Source organism: Python bivittatus, unplaced genomic scaffold, assembly GCF_059951505.1.
Source record: "Python bivittatus isolate LINGU-HERP-01145 unplaced genomic scaffold, Pbiv_v1 ctg000690_np1212, whole genome shotgun sequence".
Lineage (NCBI taxonomy): Eukaryota > Metazoa > Chordata > Lepidosauria > Squamata > Pythonidae > Python > Python bivittatus.
In genome coordinates, this window is record NW_028277096.1 from 21,842,205 (window position 1) to 21,867,558 (window position 25,354).

Here is a 25,354-nt window from a genome sequence, read left to right on the forward strand (position 1 = left end):
TGGGCGGCATATAAATTTAAAGAAATAAAGAAACAAACATTTGGAGTGAAGGTGCAGTTTGGAATATGAAGTCAGGAGGTCACAGCCAAGCGTTGAAACGGAAGGCGCACGTGCCGGATGAAAATGCTTCAGGATATCTTGAACTGCTCCCCAGTTGACAATGGCTCTGTTTTTGTCAGGAGCTCCTGGTCAGCTTGATTCAGAAGACCGAGGGAAGCCAGAAGAAAAAACTCCCAATGCAAGCAAAGCTGATGACAGCCTCTGGTTCAGTGAGAGCGTGTGCCTGGCAGAAGATACGGAAAGGTATAAGCGGAAGAGAAGAAAGGAAATGGGGATCCCCTCCTGAGGATCTGTGGGATCTATGGGGGGCGTAAAAAAAAAGTAAAAATCAGGGTTGTGGGTGCATGATCAAGGCCCCCTTCCCTTTTATATTTTTATTTATTTATGTATTTATTTATATGTCACATTTCTATAGCCGTCCATCTCACACAAAGTGACTCTGGGCGGCAGACAACGATTGAATAAAATAACAAACGGATAAAAACACGCATTATACAAGATTGAAAAAAAAAGGATTATTAAAATGTAAACATTATCTGAAAGTTTAAACATTTTAAAATGTGCAAACCCCACAGAGAGAGCATAGTATCAGTCATAGTGGGGCCATGTTATATTATATATCATTATATGTAATTATAAATATATAAATATATAAAAATAAAATTATGTATATAATAATCTATATAGTGTGTGTGTGAGAGAGATAATGCACATTTTATACGTGCATTGTCACCAATTTGATATTTTTGACCTCCTCCCCCAGAGATCTTTCGGTCCCGTGACGTCCCCTGATCTTTCCAAAGCCTCGAAGCCTCCATTGTTGCTGAGCAGAACCCCCACATCACCCTTTCTCCAGCCCAGTGTGTTGGGGCCACAACTTCCAATAGGCCCCACCCGCGGATTTGTGTCCGATCACACCTGCACGGTGCCGGCTCAGGGAAGCCCGTATGCTAATTAATCTTTCACCTGCAGGTGCCGAAGGATAGAGACCCAGGGTTAGGGCACTTAACTCTGCTTGGCAGCCATTGAGTTAACTACAAAGTTTTGTGTTTTCCAAGACGTTCAGTTGCCTTCATATCTTGGTGTCTTAAGCAAAACAAAAAACAAAAAAACGATTTTCTCAGACTGCTAGAGAAGGCAGGGTTATTCCCCCCCTCCACGTCCCCCAATCTTATATGGGACAACGCAGCGCCTTTTTCCATTCTGGTTCTTCTGTATTGCCGATGGCACAGATTTGCAAAGTTGGTTTTTTTCTTCTTCCAGCCCTTGTTTCTCAGTTCTGAATCCAAGGGGGTCTGCAGGTGGGATCAAAAAAATCAAGATGGTGGTCACGGCTGTGGCCGGGAGCCACAGGCCAATGTCCCTGAAAAGCTTACAGCTGATTTGATACACTGGTAGCTTTGCCGCAAAGCTCCTGAAGTGGCAAAGTGGAGACCCTTAACCTCCAAATGAAAGGGCCACTTTAAAGTCCCACTCAGTCACTCAGCCACCCAATGCTCACTTGTGGCAACCAGAGGCAAGGGGAATGGACGCATGGGAAGTTTCGAGCCGGCCAAACCTGTTGCTGCAGTGACAAAGGATGGAGGGTTTTGGAAACAAAATCTGCAGGGACCCTGGAGGTGCTTTTTGGGAAGGAGGGGAAGGGTGTCTCCATTGCCCAATTTTTCCCCTTTGTCCCCAAAACAGTGCAGAATATTCTGTTTTCTCCCTAGCTCTTCCCACTGGCCACGGCTGCTGCGCTGATACTCCGACACAGCGTACATCTTCCGTGCACCTTTCTTGAACCCTTTCCCTCAACTGCCTTTCCTGCTCTAAAGGTTTCGGGTGGGGGGGAGAATCATTGGCCTGGAACACAACAGCCCCACATTGAACCACGCCTGGCCCCCAGCATCTGAAAGAAGCTTCTGGTTCTAGCACAGGCCTTGCTAGAAATAGCTGTTTCCTGCAAGGAACAATTTGTGCATGGAACATGGTGCACATCTGTGGTGGCTGCCCATTTCGATTAAGCCAGCAAAAACGGGCACATTAACAAATCACATTGGATGGGTTTTTCCAGGCCAATAAGCTCGAGGGGTGTGTAAATGACGACGATACAAAAATCAGGAGCCTCTCTCTGTCAGTCGGTCGAACTGTGGCTGTCCTTGCTAGTAATCATCTTCTTTTCCTTCCCCTTCTGCAGAGCTCACTCAAGCCTCGACAAAGTTTTGGAAGAAGTTCTTTGTCCAATTGCTGACAGCCATGACCTAAACAAAGGTCTGCCAGATGCCATCCAGAGGTAAGGGTGATGGTGCTTCACGTCCATCCCATCGATCTCACCTAAAATGCTTTTGTTGGTGGAAACGTCTAGATGGATAGCAAGCCCATCACGTTAGGTAGTACCGTGAAGAAGCCCCAGCTCTGCTCCTCTTCTCCACTTCCAGGGCTGCGAACTCTTTGAAAACAATTTGGGAGCCATGCTCCTCCCGTTCTCCGCTGTTCATTAAAGCAGCTGTTTTTCTTAAGGCTTACCTGAGAGCCTGAAAAACAGATGTGGCTGCTTTAAGTTGCGCAAACATGCACAGCCAAGGTGTCTTTATTTATTTATTTATTTATTTATTTATTTATTTATTAAATTTGTATTAAATTTTACAAAAACGATCCATACCTATTCCCGTAAAACTAGGTTACAAGTCCCCGTCCTCCCCACCCCACCCCCTGAGTATAGTTTTACTCCATGGTCAGCAAACTAATCTTAAGAAAAAGGTCTCCTTCTGTTCATATAGTTTTCTTGGTAGTCATGTAGAAGCAGTCTGCCAGTTTCTACTCCTAGATGGTTTTCAGGCTAGCCCCAAAGCTTGGGATTTCTTTGTGGTCTCCCATCCAAGCCTTAACCAGCTCTGACTGCTTCACTTTTCAAGGTGAGCTAGGCGTGGCCACCTGCTCTGTAAACTAATATTTGACAGCATTAAATGCCAGTGATGAAGGTGGTGAAGATGCTGGACTGGGAGTGGGGAGACCCAGGTTCCAATCCCCTCTTAGTCACTGAAGCTTATAGAGTGGGCCCATCCCTCCCTCTTTCTCAACCCAACTTACCTGATCGGATGGTTGTGGTTAGGAGAAACAAAAATCACTGGAAGAAACACCACCTTTGCCACCTTTTGCTCCACTTTGCAGGGTGTCATTTATTAATTAATTTATTACATTTGTATTAAATTTTACAAAAACAATCCATACCTATTCCCCTAAAACTAGGTTCCAAGTCCCTGTCCTTCCCCCCGCCCCCCCCCCCGGGCAAAGGTGGAATTAAAATCTAACCTAAATAATTGTAACGGTATGTGGGAATGACCTTGGGAGGCAGGAGAAGAGCCTCAGACGGGAGAACTGTCATGCAAAAGGTATTCCTCAGAAGGAATCAGGGCATGGCAAACGTCTCAGAAGGGACCCTCCCTGCTTTTTGGGGAAGTAAAGGGAAAAGAGGGGAGGAGTGCTTGCAGACTTGCAAGATGGATGTCAGCCCTTCATGGTAATCCAAACAAGAAGCAGAAACCATGGGTCAGCCTTGCGAGGTAGTTCAGACAAGAAGCACACCCAGAAGTACTAGCTCTAATTTTATTATTAACAGAATCTTGCAAGTCTGACAGTACATCTCTCCCCCCTCGCCTTTACAGTCCAAGAAACTAGGGAGGATCCCTTCTGAGATGTTTGCCATGCCTGATTCCTTCTGAGGGCTCAGCTGCTTCTTATCTGACCATTGCCTGCTCTGTGGCTCTTCCTCCTGTCTCCCAAGGTCCTTCCCGCCTACCATTACGCCATGAGTACTAGCACTACTTTTATTGCAAAGTTACATTAACAGAAACTTGCAAGTCTCCAAGCACTCCTCCCCTCTTTTCCTTTTACTTTCCCAAAAACTAGGGAGGGTCCCTTTTGAAACACTTCCCACGTCCCCCCCCCCCAGCTTCTGTGGAATGAGATACCTTTTGCATGACGGTTGTCTAGTCTGCGGCTTTTCCTCCTGCCTTCCAAGGTCATTTCCACATGCCATTACAATAATCCCCTAATTTATAGGAGCTATTAATATCAAGTGGGGGAGCGTGGGAAGCAAATTGATGTGAGTCGTCTTGTGCACAAGCTTAAGCTGGGAGTGCCAATGCTTATATGTTCACCAGAAGCTGGTTGGGGTTGAAAACTGGTGTATCTTTATATGCCCCGCAAGAGCTACTGATATGAACAGTTGTACCAAGCTTCTTCCACTGTACCTATAGCTGCACTGTCTAGGGGAAAAAAAAGTATAATTGTTCTTCCTCGGAGCCAAGGAAAAGAGATTTGTTATTTTCCGGTTCTCTGATAAATTATGCATGCCAACGCTCACTTTATCCCCTCTCAGAGTGCTTGTAAAAGCTGCATTTGACACAGACTTCTCTGTCCTTGAAGGGGGGAGCCGAGCTGTGCCCACCACGGGAACATTGAGATGAAAGGGGTTGCTGAAGAAAGTTTCAGCGAATCCGAAGGATCCATCGAAAACATTGAAGGACTTTCTTGAGCCGTAAAAGATAAACCGAAACTCGGCTGGCTAATTACGTGGCTCCTGTTCTTTTTTTCTGTATGGTCTTGGAAACCAGCAAAGGGGAGTGATTTGTTACAAATGCACTAATGGTGTCTAGAAAAAACCAGGTTTGTGTGAGTTTGCAATAAACCAGTGTTTTTCAAACTTGGGAGCTTTAAGATGTGTGTGGGCTTCCACTCCCAGAGTTCCCCAGCCAGCATGCTTTAAGATGGGTGGACTTCCACTCCCCATGCTGTCTGGGGAATTCTGGGAGTGGAAGTCCACACATTGAAAAGTTGCCAAGTTTGAAAAACACTGCAGTGAACCCTTTTAAGTGACCATTAGAGGCTTGGCACATCTCAAAAACACAGCCCCGTCAGTGCTTGGATCCCCTGACTACTGGATTGATAACTTACAACTCGTGGGTTCGATATCACACGCAAGGCTTTTGGCAATTTGTAGTAATTTTTTAAAAATGGAAATCGTTCCCTCCAAATTCTGCACATGCACACACCCTGGTCTATGTCAGTGTTCCTTAAAGTGCCGTCCTTGGATTTCTGGGGGTCCCCCAAGACCCTCTCGGAGGTCCTCAAAATCAGATTGATTTGCCAGCCTATCTTGAAAGATAATACAATATTAAAATCAGCAGTGACTGCGTCCATTTTAATTTTTAACACAGTAAATATGGATAAATATCACCCATACAGACAAAAGTTCTTTTGGGGTCCTCCATATTTTTGAAAGTGGGAAGGGGTCTTTGGAGAATTTTTTTTTCACAAATACTGGTCTGTTTCCCTTTATTTTTCACTTTGACTTGACTTGACTGGGGGAGGTAGAAGAACCTGGAACGCAGATGATTCCTCCATTGAGTCCCCCAAAAGCCAGTTTGTTCCCCTTTTTCTCCACTCTTCCAGGAGAGGATTTTTATTCCAGTCCTTTCTCCTCTCTCTGCTGAAATTTTGGCAGGACAGGTTCTCGTACAGACAAGGAAGTGGGTTGAGAAACATTGATGCTTCACCCTTACACGAATCATGTCGTTGGAGAGCACGGAAAGAAATCTGCAGCCCTGGTAGATCCCCAATATTGAGGGCTGCTTCCCCGCCCCTCAGGGAATCATTCTGGATCAGAGGAAAGCAGTTTGGGAGCCAAAAAAGTGAAGCCATGAACCTTGGATGCCAGATCCTCTTTCCCCCACATTTTCACCTTTTTAGGGTTGATCATCGCCTACAAAGAACAGCCTTGCAGTGTTTCTCAACCTTGGCCACTTTAAGATGAGTGGACTTCAACTCCCAGAATTCCCCAGCCAGCCATTAAGGTGGCCAAGGTTGAGAAACGCTGGGTTAGGCTGTCACAAAACCAAGCACAGACCTATTTTTCACAGCTGCTCCAGTGCATCTGAACACCCATTTCATCTAGTGGGTGCTTAGAAACGAGATGCTGAGTGCCTAATTTATTTTCTAAATAATGGTATTTTGAAAAGCAGTTTTAGAACAAAGCGTATCCCCTGTTCCTAGTCTCTCCAATCCAGTGTGTTATCTAAACCGCTCTTAAAATCATCCCTCCCCCCCCTCCTGTCTCATGTAACACCCGAGTCCTGATGAAGAGGAGGGGAGATTTTACCAGCCCTTATTTTGGGATGGGGTGAATTTCTAGATGTACAGAAACTCTGTGCAGTGGAAGGTGGGCCGCGGAGCTCAGTTCGAGAGGCAGTTCCCCTGGAGTAGAGAGAGTTCCAGATGGGTGTAAAATGTTTGCAACAGGTAGGTGCGTGCAGTGTGAGGTCAGGGTTTTGTGGCAGGCCTTGCCAAACCTTGAAATAAGATCTTCCCATCACTGCCCCTCCATTAGGACTCCCGTTTTCCTAACTGCACCATTGCTTTGCATCATTGCCATCCATTACTTCCTGCAGTGAATTCAAGCTACCAGTCCTCAATAACCAGTCCCATGTGATTCATTTTTCTTTTTTTTTGCAAAGGGTCCAATAAGGGGCCTGGACGTAGGTGGACCCTCAATGTGGATCGGTGGTTCTCCAGGTGTGGATGAAACTCCAGCTTCCAGCCATCCTCGCTGCTAGGCTTGCTTCCTAAGGTTGCTGGGAAGTGTAAGCGACACCTGGAGTACCTCCGTTGGCCTTAACACCCTTAATCCAGGCTATTAGGATTAATTAGGATAGAAAGATGTGCCCCCACCACATCTGATGCTCTTCTCCTACACAAAACGGCCCAGATTTTGGACAACGAATTTACTGATTTAGCATCCGAGCTCTCCAGAACGTGGTGATCTTGGGCCATCCATTCCAGAGCAAAGGAGACCTTCCCACCATCCAAGATCAAACCAGGAAGTTACGTCTGATCCCCGTGTCGCTCTTAAGAGCTGAACCGCGTTCAGTAGCGTATCAAAGCAAGGGATGATCCTGCAGGCAGAAATCAAAAATAAAACAAACCTTTACTTAAAAAAAAACCCGGGAAATAAAAACAGCCTGGGGTGGGGGGGGGGGAACATAAACCATATGGTAGAAAGAGAACTTAATGAACGCTGTTAGTTTTATGCAGGAATGTGTGAAAACGGCATATTGATCCCAGCTCGAGCAGTTTTCAGAGCAAGCTACAACCAGGTTTGAGAAGTGCAAGGCGATGGGGCCCTCCCAAGATAGATGCCGCTCGCCGGATCTCCAGATCTGGGGGATATAAGAGATGAGGGATGGCACGTCCTTTGGTAGGACAGAGGAATGATCTTTTGGGGAATTTGGGGCTGGGCAGGAATTGATGTGTTTGAAGAAGCCTACAGGTTTCTTACCATTCTTTCCATTCAAAGCTATACAATTCTCTCTCGACTTTGTCCACCAAGACCTCAGAACGTGCTTCATTCAGGTCCCCCTAAAAGATCTTGATTTACGGACTTGATTTACGCCGCCATTCCTTAGCGCAAAATTGCAAGCGCTCTCGCATCCTTTTTCCCCCAAGATCTTCTAAAATCCCCCCCTCCCCACTGCTTGTATCTTTTAATGCAGCACCAGGGGGAAAACAATCATTAAAGCTGTGGGAGTAATCATATTAACTGTAATTAGCTTCTCCTAACGTCCGTTAAGTTTAAAGCATTTAATTTGTGTCTCGGCTCCGGTCAACTTGTTTGCCTTGATTATGCCTGCTTTCTGGAGCGTGACCCCCCTTCCAGCGTAATACTCGAAGGCTGAGGTTGTTGATGAGCAAAAAAGCCTTTCTTCCCCCTCTACCTTAAATCAGTCGTTTCAACGCAAGGTTGAATGGAGGAGGCAGGGTATCTTCTCAGGGGTCAGACTTTTTCAGATGCTACATACCATCAATCAGCACATTCAACCCTTCCATCTGAAATTTTACGAGCTCCCCAATCAGTAATTTCATTCTGGCTTTGCTTGCGCAAAGCTGTTTTGTGATTTGTATTATCCTTGCTTAAGATCAGCAAAACCTTGCACGGCAGCGGACACGGTTTCGAATTTAAATTCAAAAAAGCGTTAGGGAAGTGACTGGATGCTGTTTCAGAGTCCAGCAGATCCTGAGAATATGAGATTGCTGGTCTCAGACTTCAACGAAAAGGAACTGGAAAATCTTTTTTAACAGTCTTACAGTTGGCGTGGTGCTAAGAGGATTAACTGGCAGGCAAAGTACGAATCCCTTCCTGGGGGAAATTTAAATTGGGATTAGGAACATCTGTGGGAGGGAGTCAAGATGGCAGTCCCAGCCAGGCAAAGCCCCACCTCTTTTTTAAAATGGATTGATTGCATAATTATGGCTGCCATCTTGACTTTTTTGACCCCCCATGGATGCCCCGTGTTGGGGCCCTGCTCCAAGACTAACCTCTGGCCACCCATGGGTGATGCCACAAAAACACTTTGCTCATGTGTTGCTTTTTTTCCTGCTATGTTTTATGCAAAAGGGCCACACTTTTTCTTAAAACCAAAGCTGAGTCAAATAAGCAGAGGAAAGGAGAAGGGAAGGCCATTGCCAGCGTCCAACAAAAAATACGCAATGAAATGTTGTGGCCCCACTTTAGGGCAGTTCCATGAAGGTTAATCGGGATCAGACCCTCCTGATCCAGGAGACAGAAGTAGACCTGCAGCAAGGTGGGAGTCAACCAAGTCATCTCTTGAGGAACACATCAAGTCATAGGAAAGCCTTCTTCAGCATCAGTTCAGTAGTGCCTTTTTTTCCTGGTTCCTGCGTTAAGACCACCCACCAATGCTGTTTTGGGCATCGGTGCATGTTCTGGATCTGAGGCAGGAGGTGCAAATCTTGGGGCTGAGTTTCAGAGCACTGACTCACAGGACCTTTGTACCAGGTTGGGTCCTGACCTCAAGACACCCCTTGTGTCCCACCTAATTTATCCATGGTTCTTCTCCAGCATACCTGCAATTGCAGAAAAACTGGTATTTTCCTTTGAAATGCAGCATTTCTGCCAAGCATCTGCTCTCCCATTGGTGGGAATTCTCGCTTAAGTTGTCTCTCAGTTCCTTTCTTCCCGCAAAAGAGGTTCAAGTCAATGTAGGTCTGTGTTAACACTGTTGTTTCCCAAGCCTTTTAAGTACAATGGAGGAATGGTGGCTTAGCGGCGCTGGAGTTCCCTTCCACAGCAACTGCTTAGATTTTGCATACAACATGGATTAAAAATGAGAGCAAGAGTAAGACATTGATTGGGTGATGAGTTTATACTCTTCTACTGATTGGCTGGAGGGGGCACCAATTAACAAACACGTTCTTTGTGCTGAACATCTCATAGTCTGCAGGAGAGAAGGTGATGGAAGATGCAGCTTCAAATGGCTTTGTGAGGGATTGAGACATGGAGAAGCTATGGGGTGGAAGTGCCCATACGTGCTTTTGGGCACTGCAGAAAGAGGGCAGGGATCACAAATGAAAAGAGAAAGGAAGGAAGCCCTCAACTGCCTTGGGAGAAAAAAATTAAGAAATTAATCAACTAAACAAAATTAGAACTCAAATAACTACCTAAATTACATCTAAATACACATAAAAACTCATTTAAAACCTAAAACAGATATCAGGCTATTAAAATTACATAACTCTCTTCAGTTTGCAGTTACGATTCAATTTGTAAGCAATGAATTAAACCTGGACCACACAGCTTTATATTGTTCCATCCATCCGGCTGTCTGTCTATGTGATTGACATAGCCGCCCCCCCCCCCCCCCCCGTCATTGACTCTGGGCAGCGTGCAGGGATTAAACGATGTCCAAGATTGCAGGAATACCCACGGGGCCAGTGTTGCAGCACAGAAAGCACAACTGCCACAAGATGGTATTGCTTGAGGGAAAGGACCCGGATCCTGCCCTCCATATTAGCTTGTTGGGTGAGCAGAAACAGTCTGGGACTGATGGACCTTCAAATAGCCCTTGTGCTCTATATGACTTTAACGGTGATAATTAGCATCTCAAACCACATCTGGAAACCTATCGGGAGCCACTGCAGCTCATGGAGGAGCAGTGTGACATGGGCATAGTGAGCCCATAACTACCCACACCGCTGCCTCCTGGACCAACTGAAGCTTCCAGGTAGTCTTCAAGGGCAGCCCCACGTAAAGCACATTGCAGTAATCCAGACAGGAGGTGACTAAGGCATGAGCCCCCGTGATAAGGCCTCCCAGTCCAGACGCCTTACTCGGAGTGACCTCCCCATCCACCTGGTTGCACCGTTGGTGATTTGCCTTGGTGGTGGTGTAAGAAACAGGATCGACCTCTGAGCATTGGAAATAGAAGTGAAGATTCCCAGCTATCTTCTATCTCCCGTGGCGCTGCTTAGCTTGGGGCAAATGTCCTTGAATCGACTCACCTGTAAGACTGGGCTGTTTTTCTGTCTTTGCAAAGCCGGACGATTTGGGGCCAGCCGGTGGGTCTGAGGTGGCCCCGTCAAGGCCTTTTCATAAAGGATGAATTGCCTCGGAGTTCACATGGTGGAAACTGCCAGCAGCGAGCGATCTTGTACCTACTTCTCATGCTTCAGAGGGATCTCAAGAAAGGAAGATAACGTGGTAGGATCTTGTAATTCGAAATGTCGCTGCAAGGTGGGCTAGCAAAGACCAGAGGGTTCAAAACTTCTTTTCTGTGGGGCGAAACTTTGGGGTTGTAATATTCTGCCTCCAACAGGCGGGGGTGGGGGTGGGGTGGGGGATGAATGTGGTGATGCCCCCAGAGCAGAGAGGCTGAAACGTGGGCCCTTTAAGCCAGAGGAGGAGGAAGTAGAGGTTTATCCTCAGGCACCTTAGAAAAAAATAGCCTGAAATTTCACATTGCTGAATTTTGGAGTTTTGCCACTCAGTTTCGCTGCTGTGATGGCATCTTAAAGGTTGCAAAAAGAGAGCTGTGAGTTTACCCCGGTTTTAAACCAGGACGTCTGGGGGCATGAAGCCTTCCCAACAGCACATATTGTCACGGGCAGGTGTTGGCCCAGAAAGCACAGCAGCCGACTTCTCTTCCTCGGCCTTCCACATGATTAATGACAAAAGCCCCTCTTCCCCCTTCTCGAGTGCTAGACGAGAGAATGACGTTTAGCATCTCCTTAATTGCATTTAGTCTCCGTTGTAAACCAGAGGAGGACGAATAGTATTAATAGGGAGAAAGCGAAGCAACCCGGCCACGAGACGGGAATGGGTGGGAGCATGCTTCAGTGCTCAGAGCAGAACCACACACCTAATTAATTGACTGCAACTAACTCCTCTTGAAAAATTATGCACCGCACAGGGTGGCTTCTGCCTCTTGGTCATGAAACGTCAAATGACCTGGTTTCAGTTGCTCAGGAATGTGAATAAGGAGAGGTCGCGTATCCCTCGCTCGCAGTCTTTTTTTCCCCAAGTTTGTGGGGGTGCTGGGACTACAACACCCAGAATTCACAGCCTATGGGCCATGTTGGCTGGGGCTTCTGGTTGCAGGAGTTCTCCAGCAGGAGTTTGGTAGAACCAGGGGAGGTATCATGTCTGTTGAAGGTGCTGGAGTGGGAAGACCCAAAAGCCAGTCCGACTCAACCATCCAATTTCCGTGGGTGACTTGGAGCCAGCCATTTTCTCTCACCCTGCCTACCTCACAGGGTTGTTGTAGGGCAAAGATGGAGGATGAAGCACTCTGTGTGACAGCCCAAACACAGAAGCCTCACCAGCCTCGTTCCGAAAGTGGAAAGTTTAATTTTTGCCTATTTTTCACACCTCGCGTCCCTTCTGGTGAAAATAATTACTGGATGTGTTGCTCTTCGCTCTTGCCAAAGGTAAAAGCAGTGACAAACCACTTTGAGTCATTAGAAACAATAATACAAATTATGTGGTGCTTTTTACTGGAAGATTGAAAGACAAAGATCTTTACTGGAAAAAAAATTGAAAATGAGGGTAGAGAAAACCTGGAAAAAGCACTGTAGGCTTTTCCTTTCACTCATCTGTGGTTGTAGACATGTGGGTGTGTTTCCGGTGTAGCTGTGTTCAAAATGAGCAGTTTATCTCTCCAGCTTCCCAAGAATTATCCGCCAAATGCAAAGGGGATTGAACTTGAACCGGTGCACTTGTGAGGTGGTGTGCCAAAATCTGCAAAAGGGCGGTCACAGTGTGATCAAAAGCCCACCCTTTTTTGTACGTGCATGTGACTTCTCACGCTGGCTTCCCATATTTCTAGAATTGAAAGACTCAAAAATCAAATCAGGCCCACGGTCTTCAGCCTGAGGGATTCTAAGAAGGTGTTCACGTACTACATGTTAGCACCTGTGGGTGCCACGTTGGGGACCCAGGTGACAAACCACCAGCCAGCCGCAAGATGCTGCCATCTTAGGGGTGGCAACACTGCCATCTTGGTGGCACCTCTGTGAGTCCCAGCAGGGCAGGGATGGCACTGAGCAGCAGGGGAAGATGGGCATAGCCACTGTATTAGGGAGGTGCTGCCCTTGAAGATCTCTACTTCATAAATTTTGTTAGGCTGTTTGGCATCTGCCCTGCATTGAAAGTGGTTCTTTCCCAGCACAATTCTGCCAGAGTTTTCTTTAGCAAGATTTATTGAGGTGAAAGGGATGACTTGCAAGAATGAATGCAACTCAACAAATTCTCCTTTCTCTCTCTATCTGCATCAGAGTGGACTCTTTCTGATTTTCTAACAGATCTCCTGTGATCGGGCAAGCTGGTGAGTTTCTTCAATGGCAGAAGCTTGCAGCTGGCAGTTTATGTAAAGCGTTTTGACTCTCTTATCCTTCTGGGAACCAAGACTGCCATTACTGCTATAGTCAGAAAATGAAGGCTGAAATTGACTCAGCTGATTTGAAACATGCCGGCTGGGGAATTCTGGGAGTTGGGAGTCCACACATCTTAAAGGGGCCAACTCTGAAAAACACTGAACTAGTTCCTGTCAACGGCCAATCATACCTTCTGGTTTAAACTTCTTCCAGGCTTGGTCTTAACTGTCGAAGAACAATTTCTGGAATGTTTTAGGCACTTCCCTGTAATTTTTAATGGCAGCCACTGCTACATCTCTTTGCACAGCTGGAAGAATGATCCATACTTCCTAACATTCAGTGTCTTTGGTGGAAGGAGCAGGCTTGGTCAAGCCTCACTAGCAAAATAGTAAATTTCAAGAGTCGCAGACAGACAGAGCAGGGAGATATAAAAGGGAAAGGGGGGAATGATTAAAATTCCCCTCCCCTCCGTATTAGGCCATCAATCATCAGAGTCCATTTTTCATGCACTAATTAGAAGGCAAGATGACTTCTGGTTAAAATTATGGGTACCTTCAAGATAAAGAGTCACAAGTCCGTTTGGTCCAGTGGTCAAACTTAGTGGATGTGATGGCATGTAAAGGGGGAGGAGTTTCAGAAAGATGTTATCCAGTGCAGAGATAGGAGAAAGCCTGAGAAAGAAATTAAAAATAACCCCGCCTTGATTTCAGACTTGCAAGATGCTGTTACTATAGCCTTACAATAAAGTAAAATTAGTTCATCTGGTCATGTTTCCTGTCTGGTCTATCTGGGAAGGCTGACATCAATCTTGCAAGTCTGAAAGTGCAAATCTCCCACCGTCTCCTTTACAACTTGGGAAACTAAGGAGTGTGATGGAATGGTTTGAAGTTTAGATTCAGTCTGGAGAGATTTCTGTCTGAGAGGTTGAAGCTAATAGATGCAACAGAACTGTATCGGTACTGTCTCATGGAGTTCTTTGAGCTGAACCTGACATCAATCAACTTCTCAAGCCAGCAAGCCAAAACACCATGAATTCCTTAGTGTGGTCCCAGTCTCATCTTCTTAACCTTCCCACGCTCCTGTTGGGGGCTAAGGAAATGCTTATCTCCCCGAGCGCGGCCTTCATCAAACCATTCCATCACAGGAGGGTCCCTTCTGAGCCTCTTTCTCCACCCATTATGCAGCTGCGGGCTATGCCTTCTCTTATCTGACTGTTCCCTAGGCAACATCTCTTTGCTCCATCTCTCAAGGTCTTTCCCACATACCATTACAGAGGTGTTTTCACTGAGACTGACTACTTTTCCTACCTTTTAACTCTCAAACATAGTTAGTTACAAAGCTATTTTTAAATTGTTTGAATAAAATGATATTGTTAACTTCCAATGCAACACTGAGAACAGCCTTCCTCAACTTGGTGCCAGCCAGATCTTCTGGGATTCCAGTTCCCAGAAGTCCCAGCCAGCTGAATGGCTGAGGCATATAGTCCCAGATACACCTGGAAAGTGCCAAATTTGGAAAGGTGGAACCTTGACAGACAAAAGGCACTTCCAGATGTCCAACGTTTATGATTCTACTATAAAGTACCCCAAAATTGATCCAAGCTGTGTGGATGCACTTGTCATCATTCCTTGCATACATGTGGGAATGGTCTTGGGAGACAGGAGGGAGAGCCACAGACTGGACAACTGGCATGTAAAAGGCATCTCAGCCCACAGAAGGAAAAGCGGTGTAGGAAGCATTTCAGAAGGGACCCTTCCTAGTTCTCCGGAGAGTAAAAGGAAAGGAGGGGAGAAACACTTTCAATCTTCAAATGGCATCATAGTGTATGTTACTTCGTCATGGCTTGTACCAGACACCTATCACATAGTATTTTAAGGCAGTCTATGCTGATGGCTAGAATTTGTCCTTTGGTACAGAGGGCCAGTTAATTGGACAATCCTAGATTTGTCTAAGATCACCATCGTGCAAGCCATGATATTTTTTGTGACACTTTATGGAAGTGGAAGTTGAACTTTGAAGAAGCAGGAGAGGAAGAGTATGGATGCCTTTGAACTCTGGTGTTGGAGAAGACTCCTGAGAATACCGTGGACAGCCAAGAAAACAAAGTGATGGATGGCTGGTGTGGGTCTTCCGGGCTGTGTGGCCGTGGTCTTGAAGTCTTGTTTCCTAACGTTTCGCCAGCACCTGTGACCGGCATCTTCAGAGTGCAGGAGCACAGACAGGAGCAGTTCTCTCTGTGCCCAGGAGAGAGACACAGAGAGAACTGGGCACAGAGAGAACTGCTCCTGTCTGTGCTCCTGCACTCTGAAGATGCCGGTCACAGGTGCTGGCGAAACGTTAGGAAACAAGACTTCAAGACCACGGCCACACAGCCCGGAAGATCCACACCAGCCATCGTATGCCGGCCGTGAAAGCCTTCGACAATACAAAGTGATGGATCATCGAACAAATCAACTCAGGGTTCTCCTTCGAGGCACCAATGACCAGGCTCAAATTATCCTATTTTGGACGCATGATGCGAAGACCCAGCTCTCTGGAGAAGGCTCTGATGCTGGGAAAGGTGGAAGGAAAGAGAAGAGGAGGACCAGCAGGAAGGGGGATGGACTCAGTTACAATAGCGATGGGGGCACCATTGGAAGAACTTAAGGGCCAGGTTGGCGACAGACCATCATGGAGAAAATCCATCTATGTCGTCGCTAAGAGTTAGCACATAATCAATGACACATAATCAATCAGTACTTGCCTGTTAGGAACCAAGCCACACAGACTTTCAACAAGGACTTTTCTTAGGTTCTTTGTTCTCACAATGGCCTTTACCAATGTTGAGTATGAGCTTTGGAAACCTTCCACAGTGTGTGCATAGATGCACATGGTTTTAAAAAAAGAAAAAATTTGAGGTTCTAAAGATTAAACCAAAAAAAAAAAAAAAAGGTACACGTAATAATACTGGAATACAAAATTTATCTCTGAAGTTGTAGTCACGACTGTCTTCAGCAGTGACCGCATCGTAGCAAAACATTGGTATCAAACATTTAACAAGTCTTTTGCATGAGAACCACCCACTGGCATGCAATAATGTCTTTCGTTTAATTTGTGTGTATTTATATATTTATATGCTGTATAATGATATCTATGTATATGTTGATTTATACAGAGCTTCAGCTGGAAAAAAAAAGTCTTCGATACAAAAGAGAAGAATGCACAACAAACGTGGGTATGAAAACCAGCAGAAGGAGATGCGCTTTACACAACGTGCAACGAGTGACGGGAAGAAAAAGGCACAGCCCTGCTCTTGCCAGATGGATCGGGGCCGCCTGTTCCACATTCCAAGCACACCTTGGAAGAATAATGGTCCTTCGCTGTTCCCATATCAAGTTTAAAGTTTGCCCTACGTAGGTAAAAGATTTTGTATGGGGAACAGAATTTGCCCACTGAAATAGGATCCCAAGATTAAGGTGCGCCAAACCAGAGGCTACAGGAGCATCCACCGGAGTGGGTCAAAAGAGTCAAGATGGTGGTCCTTAAAGGGACAGGCTTTGATCATGCGGTCACGGTGGCCACCTTGCCTTCTTTGACCCACCCACAGAGGATCCTAACAGGGTACAATATTAACATACGACATGTGAGAGTAGCGTCTCCCAGATGATTGCTTTCTATGCCTGACGTAAACATCGTTTCAGGCTTACAGGTGAAAACCCAGAAGGTGTTGAGCTCTGCTTGATTTGTTGGAATTCGGGGCCGGAACAGGAACAGCGGAAAATTATTTTACTTATTTATTTATTGGACGGATATTAGTGCCTCTTGCCTGCATGGTGGATACATTCAAATATACTTAAATAATTAAATTTGGTGGGGTATATGTAGATGTATTTAAATCATCCAGTATTTTTGATGTATTTCAATCAGTGAATATTTTTGGTGCGCTTAAATCATGAAATAATTGGTCCAGGAATTAGGATGTCCATAAAAATGGGTGTAAAAACTGTTGGAGAGCGAGCAGAAGAATTTTAAAGGAAGTGTACAAAATGTGTATTTCATGCCAAAAACAAAACAAATCAAAACACACATAACTAAATAGAGATGACATTTCTGAGGAAACACAATCAAATTCATGATTGGAAGGTTGTGCACGTTTGGGGGTCTTGCACATTATTTCTTGGCCCCAGATCAAACTGTAGTAGCACTAATTCACAGCATTTGCACTTCTAATTTGCTCTCCTTCCCCTTTTATAGGACAATGCGTGCAGTCCGGATAAATAGAGGTGTTTTAGAAGAAAAAAATGAAAAACGAAGGCAAAGAAATGGACTCCTGATCCAGAGAATCTGAATTGTGCTATCAGAAGAAAAAAATTGGGAGAAGCCCAAATGTTATCCTTTTAGACACACTGGATGCTTGGCCTGGCCAAACATCCGATGTTTGAAGGTAATTGAGGGCACCCACCTTGGGGGTTCTCTGGCTCTGATGAAAACTTTTACCAAGTAACAGAAAGACCTGCTCTAGACCTGCATTCAACAAAAGCTGTGGGTGGCTGCACAGACAGAAGAAACACACCCTGTTGGAAGTCAACCCACAAAGCCAGCTTGGATTTTCAACAGCGTGGAGCTGCGTACAGAGACAATAACGCGAGGCTCCCTCGTATAACCAGGGACAAAAGAGAAGACGTACCTCTCATTCCAGAACAGAGGTGCTTCTTTTGCACAAAGGGGGAATCGTGGGCTGTTCTTTTAGAGAGCCTCTTGGATTTTTTTAAATGAGAGCCAAGGCAGAAGGAGCGGACACGTTCTTGGGGGTAATCAGTGACACAGCCCTTTGTTGTGTTGTACAGATTGTCAGGAAGGGCAGCTAAAACACTAGGGAGGCCAAAGAAAAGCAAACTCTCGTGCACACCTGCGCACACACAGACACACATGTATAGGTGCGTACACACACACGCGCGCGCGCACACACAAACCAAGTACTAAAATCACTGGGAACGTTAAACTCAGGAAAAGACCCTGCCCCAAATCACCAGACACTCAGAAATGGAATCCACTGTGTCTTCTTTTGGAGAGTCAATAAACCCGTGGAAATTTATTTAGACGCCGGGCATTCAGCGGCCACTCCAAGCCTTAAATTCAGTATATCAAATAAATCACAACTGTAATGCATGCAGGTCTACTTTTCCCCCAAACAAACACACGCACGTCACACACACACATACACACGCAGACCACAGCTTGCTGCAGGAGGAGATTCAAGGCGTCCTGTAAAAATCTCTAGGGCTGGTTTGCTGGACCGCCCAGAACCAAAATGGCTTCTGGTTGGAGTCCCCGGAAGGTGAGCCCGACCAGCTTCCCAACCAAGCCCCTTTGTTGCCTCTGCCTCGGGAGCCCCTCGCTGAATAGTGTGCACTAAAGAAACCAAGTCCAAGGCCATCTGTTCCTTTGACGCTTGGCGCATGATGTCCCAGGTCTCTGGCCCAAGCAGTCAGTCACTAAGGAGAGCTCCTGGCAGTTCGTTTGTCAGCGTGTGCCACCGTTCAATTTTCTTATCCTTGTTTTTTAAGCAGTCAAACCAGTGCTTCAGCCGTTCTCCTTTGGCATTGATCCCAAGGACCACACCACCTGGATGCACAAATGGGAGGAACAGACGGAGTCAGGTACCTGGGGTGATCAGAAGAGAGAGCCACAATCTCATAGGCTCACGCATGTACAAGAGCCGGCCCTTCCATTAGCTAGAGCGGGCCAGCTGTTGAAGCAGCAGATTGCTGACGTCACAGGAAGACCACAAATCACGAGTTGTTCCTTGATTAGAATTCGGACCTAGCCTAAATCCAAGAAGGAGCAGGATGAAGACCTCTTCCTTCAATTTGTCTCAAGGTCTTTGAAGACTCTGTAGGTCTGGGGGCAGAAGGTTCAGTTCAGCATCCCGCTCCATGATTTCTTCAGCCCTACATCCACATGATCATTTTTCTCCATTGTTTACTTTGGCCCCTTGAAGTTAATGCCCCAGGAAACAAGAATATGTGGGGAAACCCCAAACCCTGTAGGAACTCTTGGGGCAATCTTGGCCCAGGTGGGTTTAATTGCCAAACAGATTCCCTTCCAAAGGTTATTTTAATGCTTGAACACAAGCCATCCATCTATCATAGTATTTCACAGCCCCTGCAACTTTAAGAGGTCTGGACTTCAACTCCGAGAATTCCACAGCCAGCATGCTAAAAATCATTCAGAAGGGAGGTTCTGCAGGAGCTAGGCCTAATTGGACCATAAGTACTGTTGGGCGGGACTTATTGAAGAAGGGGGTTTGAAAAATGGCTGGGAAGGTTTGATGGTAATACAATCAGAGCCAATGAGAGTCTGTGTGGAGGGCACCCAAGGGCCTGATCCTCAGCCCCCACCAATCTCCCTTGGGAGCCCAGATTTACCAATAAAGTCGTTGGATTTGCCAATGTCATAATCCCAGACTGTAACCTCCAAGGTCTTCTTGGCCAGGTCTCCATGCTTTATCTCATAGCAAAATTCCTGCAAGAAAAAAAAAGGGGGGAATTTAGGAGGCAGGAGAAAAGTTTTGTTCCATAATTAAGTAGCAGGCCTACATTAGGGATGAACCAGCCCTCCAAGGTTTTTAAACAACGAAGTGAGCCTCGGCCATCCACACTCACAGCGTCTTGCCTGTCTTTTATGCTAATTCAAAGGCTGAGAAGGGACCCATTTCATTTAAGCCCATTTTTGCTATTTGGTACCCAAAAACACGTGATGGTGAATTCGAAGTTCCTCACACATGCACGCACACTCACTTTCTTGGAAAATAGTTTAGCAACACTTCAACAATTCAAAATCTTAACTTTCTTCCAGGAACTCACCATAGTAAGAATATTTTCACCAATTAGAGGTTATCGAGGGCTGTGTCCAAAGTTTGCAATGAAACTTGCATCTACTCTGTGTGTGTGTGTGTGTGTGTGTGTGTGTGTGTGTGTGTGTGTGAAAACAGGGCTGGAGTCCTAAGCTTGGACATTGCTGATGCCTTCAAATTTCTTGTATCTCCAACATAGTCAACATTTTTTTTCTAAACACAGATCTGTGAAATCTAATTCGTTGCACTGGAGATTTGTTTAAACTTTGCACAATTCATAAACATTTTGGTCATTTGCCAATGTGACTGCATGCCATGTTGCCTCATATACACCACTTTCACAGATTTCCATATAACACATTTTAATCATCCCTTCCAAGAACGTTTGCCTTTTTTACACACCCTTTTTTCTAATATGTGCTACTTAAATGAGCAAGCGACATTCCAAAATTGGGAGGCCTGAATTCTGAAAATGAGCTTTGCTTCAGTTTGATTGGCTTGAAAACGTGAAATGAAATTCGTCTGCATTTAAATGTGAATGAAGCCATTTTTCCCCCCCTGGGTTTGAGGTTCTTGGTGGTACAAATATTTGCAAGCTGGAGATTCCAGCCAGAGGCCTAATCTGTTTATTTGCAAAATTGATTTCTGGAGGGGCTGGATCCAGATTTCCATATTTGTGTCTTGGGTCTTGATTAGCAACCTTTAGCAACCGTGCCTGGCGTTAAAAAGGAAGGGGTGGCTACAGAATAAACCCTTTTGAGATGAAAAGGGAAGACACCCAATTTGTATTTGGACCTATTCATCTATGGGTTTCCTGTGGTTCAGTAACGGAGACTCATTAACTTTAATCTCCAACAGAAGAGAATATCTGTAGCTTGGGGTTGAATGGTTGGGTTCTTGATGCTCTGTGAGCTTGATGGTTTTCTTGCAGACGTTTCATGACCTGGCTAGGTAACAACGTCAGTGTGAGGGGGAGTGGAATTTGCTGGGTGTTTATATATAACAGCTTGCCCAGCCAGCCTTGGTTGGGATCTGGTTCCTTCCTTGATTGGGATACAGGTAGTCCTCACTTAATGACCATTTCTTTAGCAACCGTTCAAAGTTACAACAAAGGGACTTACAACCGGTCCTCACATTTACAACCATTGCAGCACCCCCATGGCCACCTGATTGCGATTCAGGCTCTTGGCAACCTTACGACGGTCGCAGCATCCTGGGGTCATGTGATCGCCACTTGCCACCTTCCCAGCCGGCTTCCGGCAAGCAAAATTAATGGGAAACTGCGTGATTTGCTTAATGGCCTTGGTGATACGCTTAATGACCGCTGCAATAAAGGTTGTAAACTTGCTTAACAACTGCCCCACTTAACAACAAATTTTCTGGTCCCTATTGTGGTAGTCAAGTGAGGATTACCTGTATTTTTTTTCTTCCCTGATTGTGTATCTGGTGTTGTTGCCTACATATCTGGCTGCTGGCTGCTCAACCATCAGCAAAGAAACATTGATGATGCTACCTAGCCTGGTAGTGAAACGCCTGCAAAAAAACACAACCAAGCTCAGAGAACATCAAGAACCTCATTTTAATCTTAGAGCACTGCCATCAAGGGGTCTCCAAGGTTAATGACCTTTGCCTTGGTGGTCTTGGGAGATATTCTCATATGAGGTGGAACCACATCCAAAGCGAATAATGGCCAGGAGGGAATCTGGAAGGATCTTGGAACTTCTGGGTGGGGGTTATGGTGGAATGTGTCATGTACCAACCCTTAGAAATATTGGTTGCTCAATCCTGGTTATCATTTCAGAGGTAGGCTGTGATGGAATGGACTTATGAAGGCCATGCTCAGGGAGATAAGCGTGTTCTTAGCCCCCAACAGGAGCGTGGGAAGTTCAAGGAGATGAGGCTGGCACCTCCCTAAGGAATTCATGGTGTTGTGGCTGGCTAGCTTGGGAACTTGGGTTCAGTCTGGTGAGATTCTGTCTTGAGGTGGAAGCTAATAAATGCAACAGAACTGTATTTGGATTGTCTCATGGAGTTCTTTGGGGTGAACCTGACATCAACCTCACCAGACTCAACCCTAGTTCCCAAGCCAGCCAACCACAACACCGTGAATTCCTTAGGGAGGTGCCAGTCTCATCTTCTTGAACTTCCCACGCTCCTGTTGGGGGCTAAGAACACACTTATCTCCCTGAGCATGGCCTTCATAAGTCCATTCCATCACATAGGCTTATGGTTGGATTCAGTTCATCCCAACGCTCTCCCTTTTGCACAGAACCTATCGCAGCAGACACACCTCATTGAATTCAGGGTTGAGAGTTTTCTTCTTCACTGCAGTCTTATGCTTAGATTTTTTGTCCTCGTCAGGTTTCAAGTAGCTGCAAAGGAAATCATCCAGATCTGTTACCTGAGTCGTTAATTCAAGCCTCAGCAACAACAGCAACAGTAATCTCATCTCATCAATGACCAAAAGTTGGATTACTTGGAACAGCACACACATTATCTTGCTGGTGGATGACCGCGATAAAGTTTGATTTGATATTTGCATATATTATGATGGTATCTTTAGCCATCCTAGATCCTTGGGAAAGATCTGATAGTCAAAAGAACCAAATCCAATAGCAATAATAATAATAATAATAATAATAATAATAATAATAATAATAATATAGTTGCATACTTTAAGAAAGTAACTTGTATCCACTTGCTATATCCACATCAAACTATATTGTTCTATATTGTTCTTAATTAGGGGGACTGATCCAGCATGGCTCTATTATCAGTTATTCCAGTTTCAATAAATAATAACAATAATAATAATGAAAAAAACTTTGGCTAAAGGCATCTGTTCCCTCTGTTCCTAACAGCAGGGGATATGCTAGTGTTTGCACAGGAATTATATCACTATGGAGATTAAGCAGACAGAACTAAGAGACACTTACCAAACAAATGATTGGTCGCATGTGTGCAGGATAGAATAATCCCACCCCTAAAATTAATTTAAGTTAATTTGTTCAATTTAGGCACCGCTCAATTCCAAATTACTTCCAATATAACCAAGAAGATAAAATACAAGAATTCAAAACAAAACGAATGAGACAAATCAGTAAAAACAGATAAAGGGCAAGAATAAAATACAGGGAGTCCTCAGTTTAAGAATAAGTTCTGTTCCCAAGGTCTGTCCTTAAATTGAATTTGTACGTAAGGTGGAAGAGTATTATTGTATAATATTGTATAAGTAGTATTGCATAATGAACTTGAATCATTGTGTATTTCACTCAAATCGCTCTGTATTTAATTCAAATTTTGCTACAATAGGTGCTGTTCTTAACTATGGGTCGTTTGTAAACCAGGTGTTTTTAACCCAGGGACTCCCTGTAAATCAACAAGAACCCTACAAGGGGAAAAGAACTTGCCCATCTACCCCATTGTGCAAGGCTGACCACATTTGGGTTGCTTCAAGGAAGATGTTGTCTTACAAGAGGATGGCCAGAGTTAGAGATGGAAAATATTCCAGCACTGAACTCCCTAACCTTTTCAGGCAAAGAGGCACATTGGGTAGATTGAGAACCAGTTGTAGGTGCTCTCACAAAATGGTTACGATGATGAGCGTGAACATCTCCTTCCCATGCGGCTTGATTCCCAATGATTTCACAGGTATGTCCATGGACGTTTCTCGGCAGCAGGATGGAATGCTTTCTTCTGCGATCTTGTTTCAACTGACTTCATTCATTCATTCATTCATTCATTCATTCATTCATTCATTCATTCATTCATTCATAGACCCATATGGCTGCTCATCTTGTAAAACACAACTCTGGGCAGCTCACACCAATAATAAAACCAAAAAAAAGAAAAAACAAGAAAACCAAGGGCATGACCCACCATCATCGATCCATACAATCCTTGAGCTCAAACCTCACCCTATGACAACACCTGGAGCGAAAGCCAACCCTTTATGGCTTTCCTGAAGGCAAACAGGGTGGGAACCTGTAGGATCCTGTGGGGAGAGTGTTGCACAGGGCAGGGACTGCTATGAAAAAGGCATGCTTCCTAGGTCCCACTAGATGGCAACGTTTAAGGAATGGGACCTGGAGTGTGCCTACCCTGTCCAGTCTGGTGCAGCAGGCAGATACTCTCAGGGAGAGGCGATTCCACAAATAACCTGTCCTCATGCCATGGGGTGCAAATCAAGCAGGCACCTTGAACTGCACCCAGTGCAGTTTGCACACAGCAGCAGTGGCACATGGGCAATCTGGGAGGCACTCAGCACTGTGTGAGCTTCTGCATTCTGGCCCAGTTGCAATTTCCAGGTCACCTTCAAGGGCAGCCCCATGTAGAGCGCATTGCAATAGAGGTGACCAAGGCATGAGTGGCCTTGAGCAAGGCCTCCCAGTCCAGGAATGGTGTAATGGGCACACAAGACGTATCTGTGCAAAGGTCCCCAAAGCGAAGGCTGCCATCTGCTCCTTGAAAATCCAAAGCCCCTCCATCTTGCTAGGGTTCCTCCCCATCCGGACCCTCCCAGCTGCCAGGTCAGCGCCAAAAGGCATCACCTACCCTACCTCTTGTCCCTCACCAACACCAACTGGCACCGGCTACGGAGAAAGGAAGAGAATCACTACAAAACAGTGCCTCCTACTCCCACAGCTGGTCCAGAAGGGTACCATGGTTAATGGTATCAAAAGCTGTGAGAGAGCCATGACGGTTGCATCATCCTCAAAGGTCATCCACAAGCGTGACCGATGCCATCTCGGTACTGTACCCCAGCCTGAAAAGAGTCTAGGGGGCTAAACATGGTTGGGTCCAAGGATGGCCTCTTGAGAAGAGGGCACACACCACCGCCTCCTTCAGGGCAGGCAGAACCACCACTTGGATACAACCACATGGTACCTCCCAGGACACCTTGACCATCCAGGAGGAACACACATCCAGGATACAGGTGGCCAAGCTCACACCCACGAGGACCCTCAAGATCAACCAGCTCAAACTCCTCCCAGATAATTGAGCTCAGACTTGTCTCGGTCACTTCCAAAGGACCTGCCTAGCCAAAATCCAACTCCAAGCGAAGTGGAATAACTTTGTCTGATGGATGCAGAGAACATTCCTCAGTATTGACCTTGCAAGGACTTTCATGGCTCTTCCCTACTCAGGAAGGACATGGTCACCTGAAACAGAGCCACTGGCTGGCTATCTGCAGATGCTGTAAGAGCGGAGAAATAAGTTCCCTTTACTGTCCTTACTGCCACGGTAATAAAAGCTCTTACTTGTGCTTGGTCAGGTTCCCACTCTGGCCAACAACCCTGGGCTTCCTGGTGCCTCCCATCCAATTACTAACCAGATCTGACCCTACTCAGCTTCTGAGCCAAATGAGCTCAGCCAGGCGCCAACTGAAGCTTTGATGAACAGAGCCAGCCCCCAAATGTTCACTTACCCAAAAGCCCCTGGGGTGGGAGATTGCTCCTCAGGGTCCCCTATAATCTACTAGAATGCCCTTTTTGTCTTTTGCTGTGGACAGGTGGACACGCTCCCCTCTTATTTTTATCTTCTCGCTTGGAATTTCTGTAAGATCCAGTAGCCCTCCGGGAAATAAAAGCCGTGCTTTGCAGCTTGCAAACAACCCATTTAATCCCTTTAATTAAGATCATCTAAGTATGGGAGCTTGGGGGACATCCAAAGGAGTCCATTTCTAGGACTAATGATGGCCATAAAGTCAGAACTTGTGGTCCAGACTGGGTTGAGAGCGATCGGTGGTTA

At 45.7% G+C, this 25,354-nt stretch overlaps 2 protein-coding genes across 7 annotated transcripts in view; one reads left to right on the forward strand and one right to left on the reverse strand.

Moving 5' to 3' along the window:
• Positions 1-4,754, forward strand: part of TEX14 (testis expressed 14, intercellular bridge forming factor) — a 65,216-nt gene extending 60,462 nt beyond the window's left edge. For 3 of the 5 annotated variants that reach the window (XM_088152317.1, XM_007430010.4, XM_088152319.1), the window contains 3 exons: positions 180-303; positions 2,240-2,335; positions 4,471-4,753. In XM_088152317.1, the coding sequence (XP_088008443.1) occupies positions 180-303; positions 2,240-2,335; positions 4,471-4,579 (329 nt within the window). In that variant the 3' untranslated portion in view covers positions 4,580-4,753. Of the gene's footprint in view, positions 1-179; positions 304-2,239; positions 2,336-4,470 lie in introns of all 5 variants that reach the window. The other 2 variants (XM_088152316.1, XM_088152318.1) reach the window with 2 other exon arrangements.
• A 13,481-nt stretch (positions 4,755-18,235) lies between these two features.
• The window catches only part of DOC2B (double C2 domain beta), a 143,067-nt gene continuing 135,948 nt past the window's right edge, over positions 18,236-25,354 (reverse strand). For both annotated transcript variants that reach the window (XM_088152462.1, XM_088152461.1), the window contains 3 exons: positions 21,894-21,975; positions 19,176-19,272; positions 18,236-18,372 (listed from right to left, as the gene is read on the reverse strand). In XM_088152462.1, the coding sequence (XP_088008588.1) occupies positions 18,236-18,372; positions 19,176-19,272; positions 21,894-21,975 (316 nt within the window). The remainder of the gene's footprint in view (positions 18,373-19,175; positions 19,273-21,893; positions 21,976-25,354) is intronic.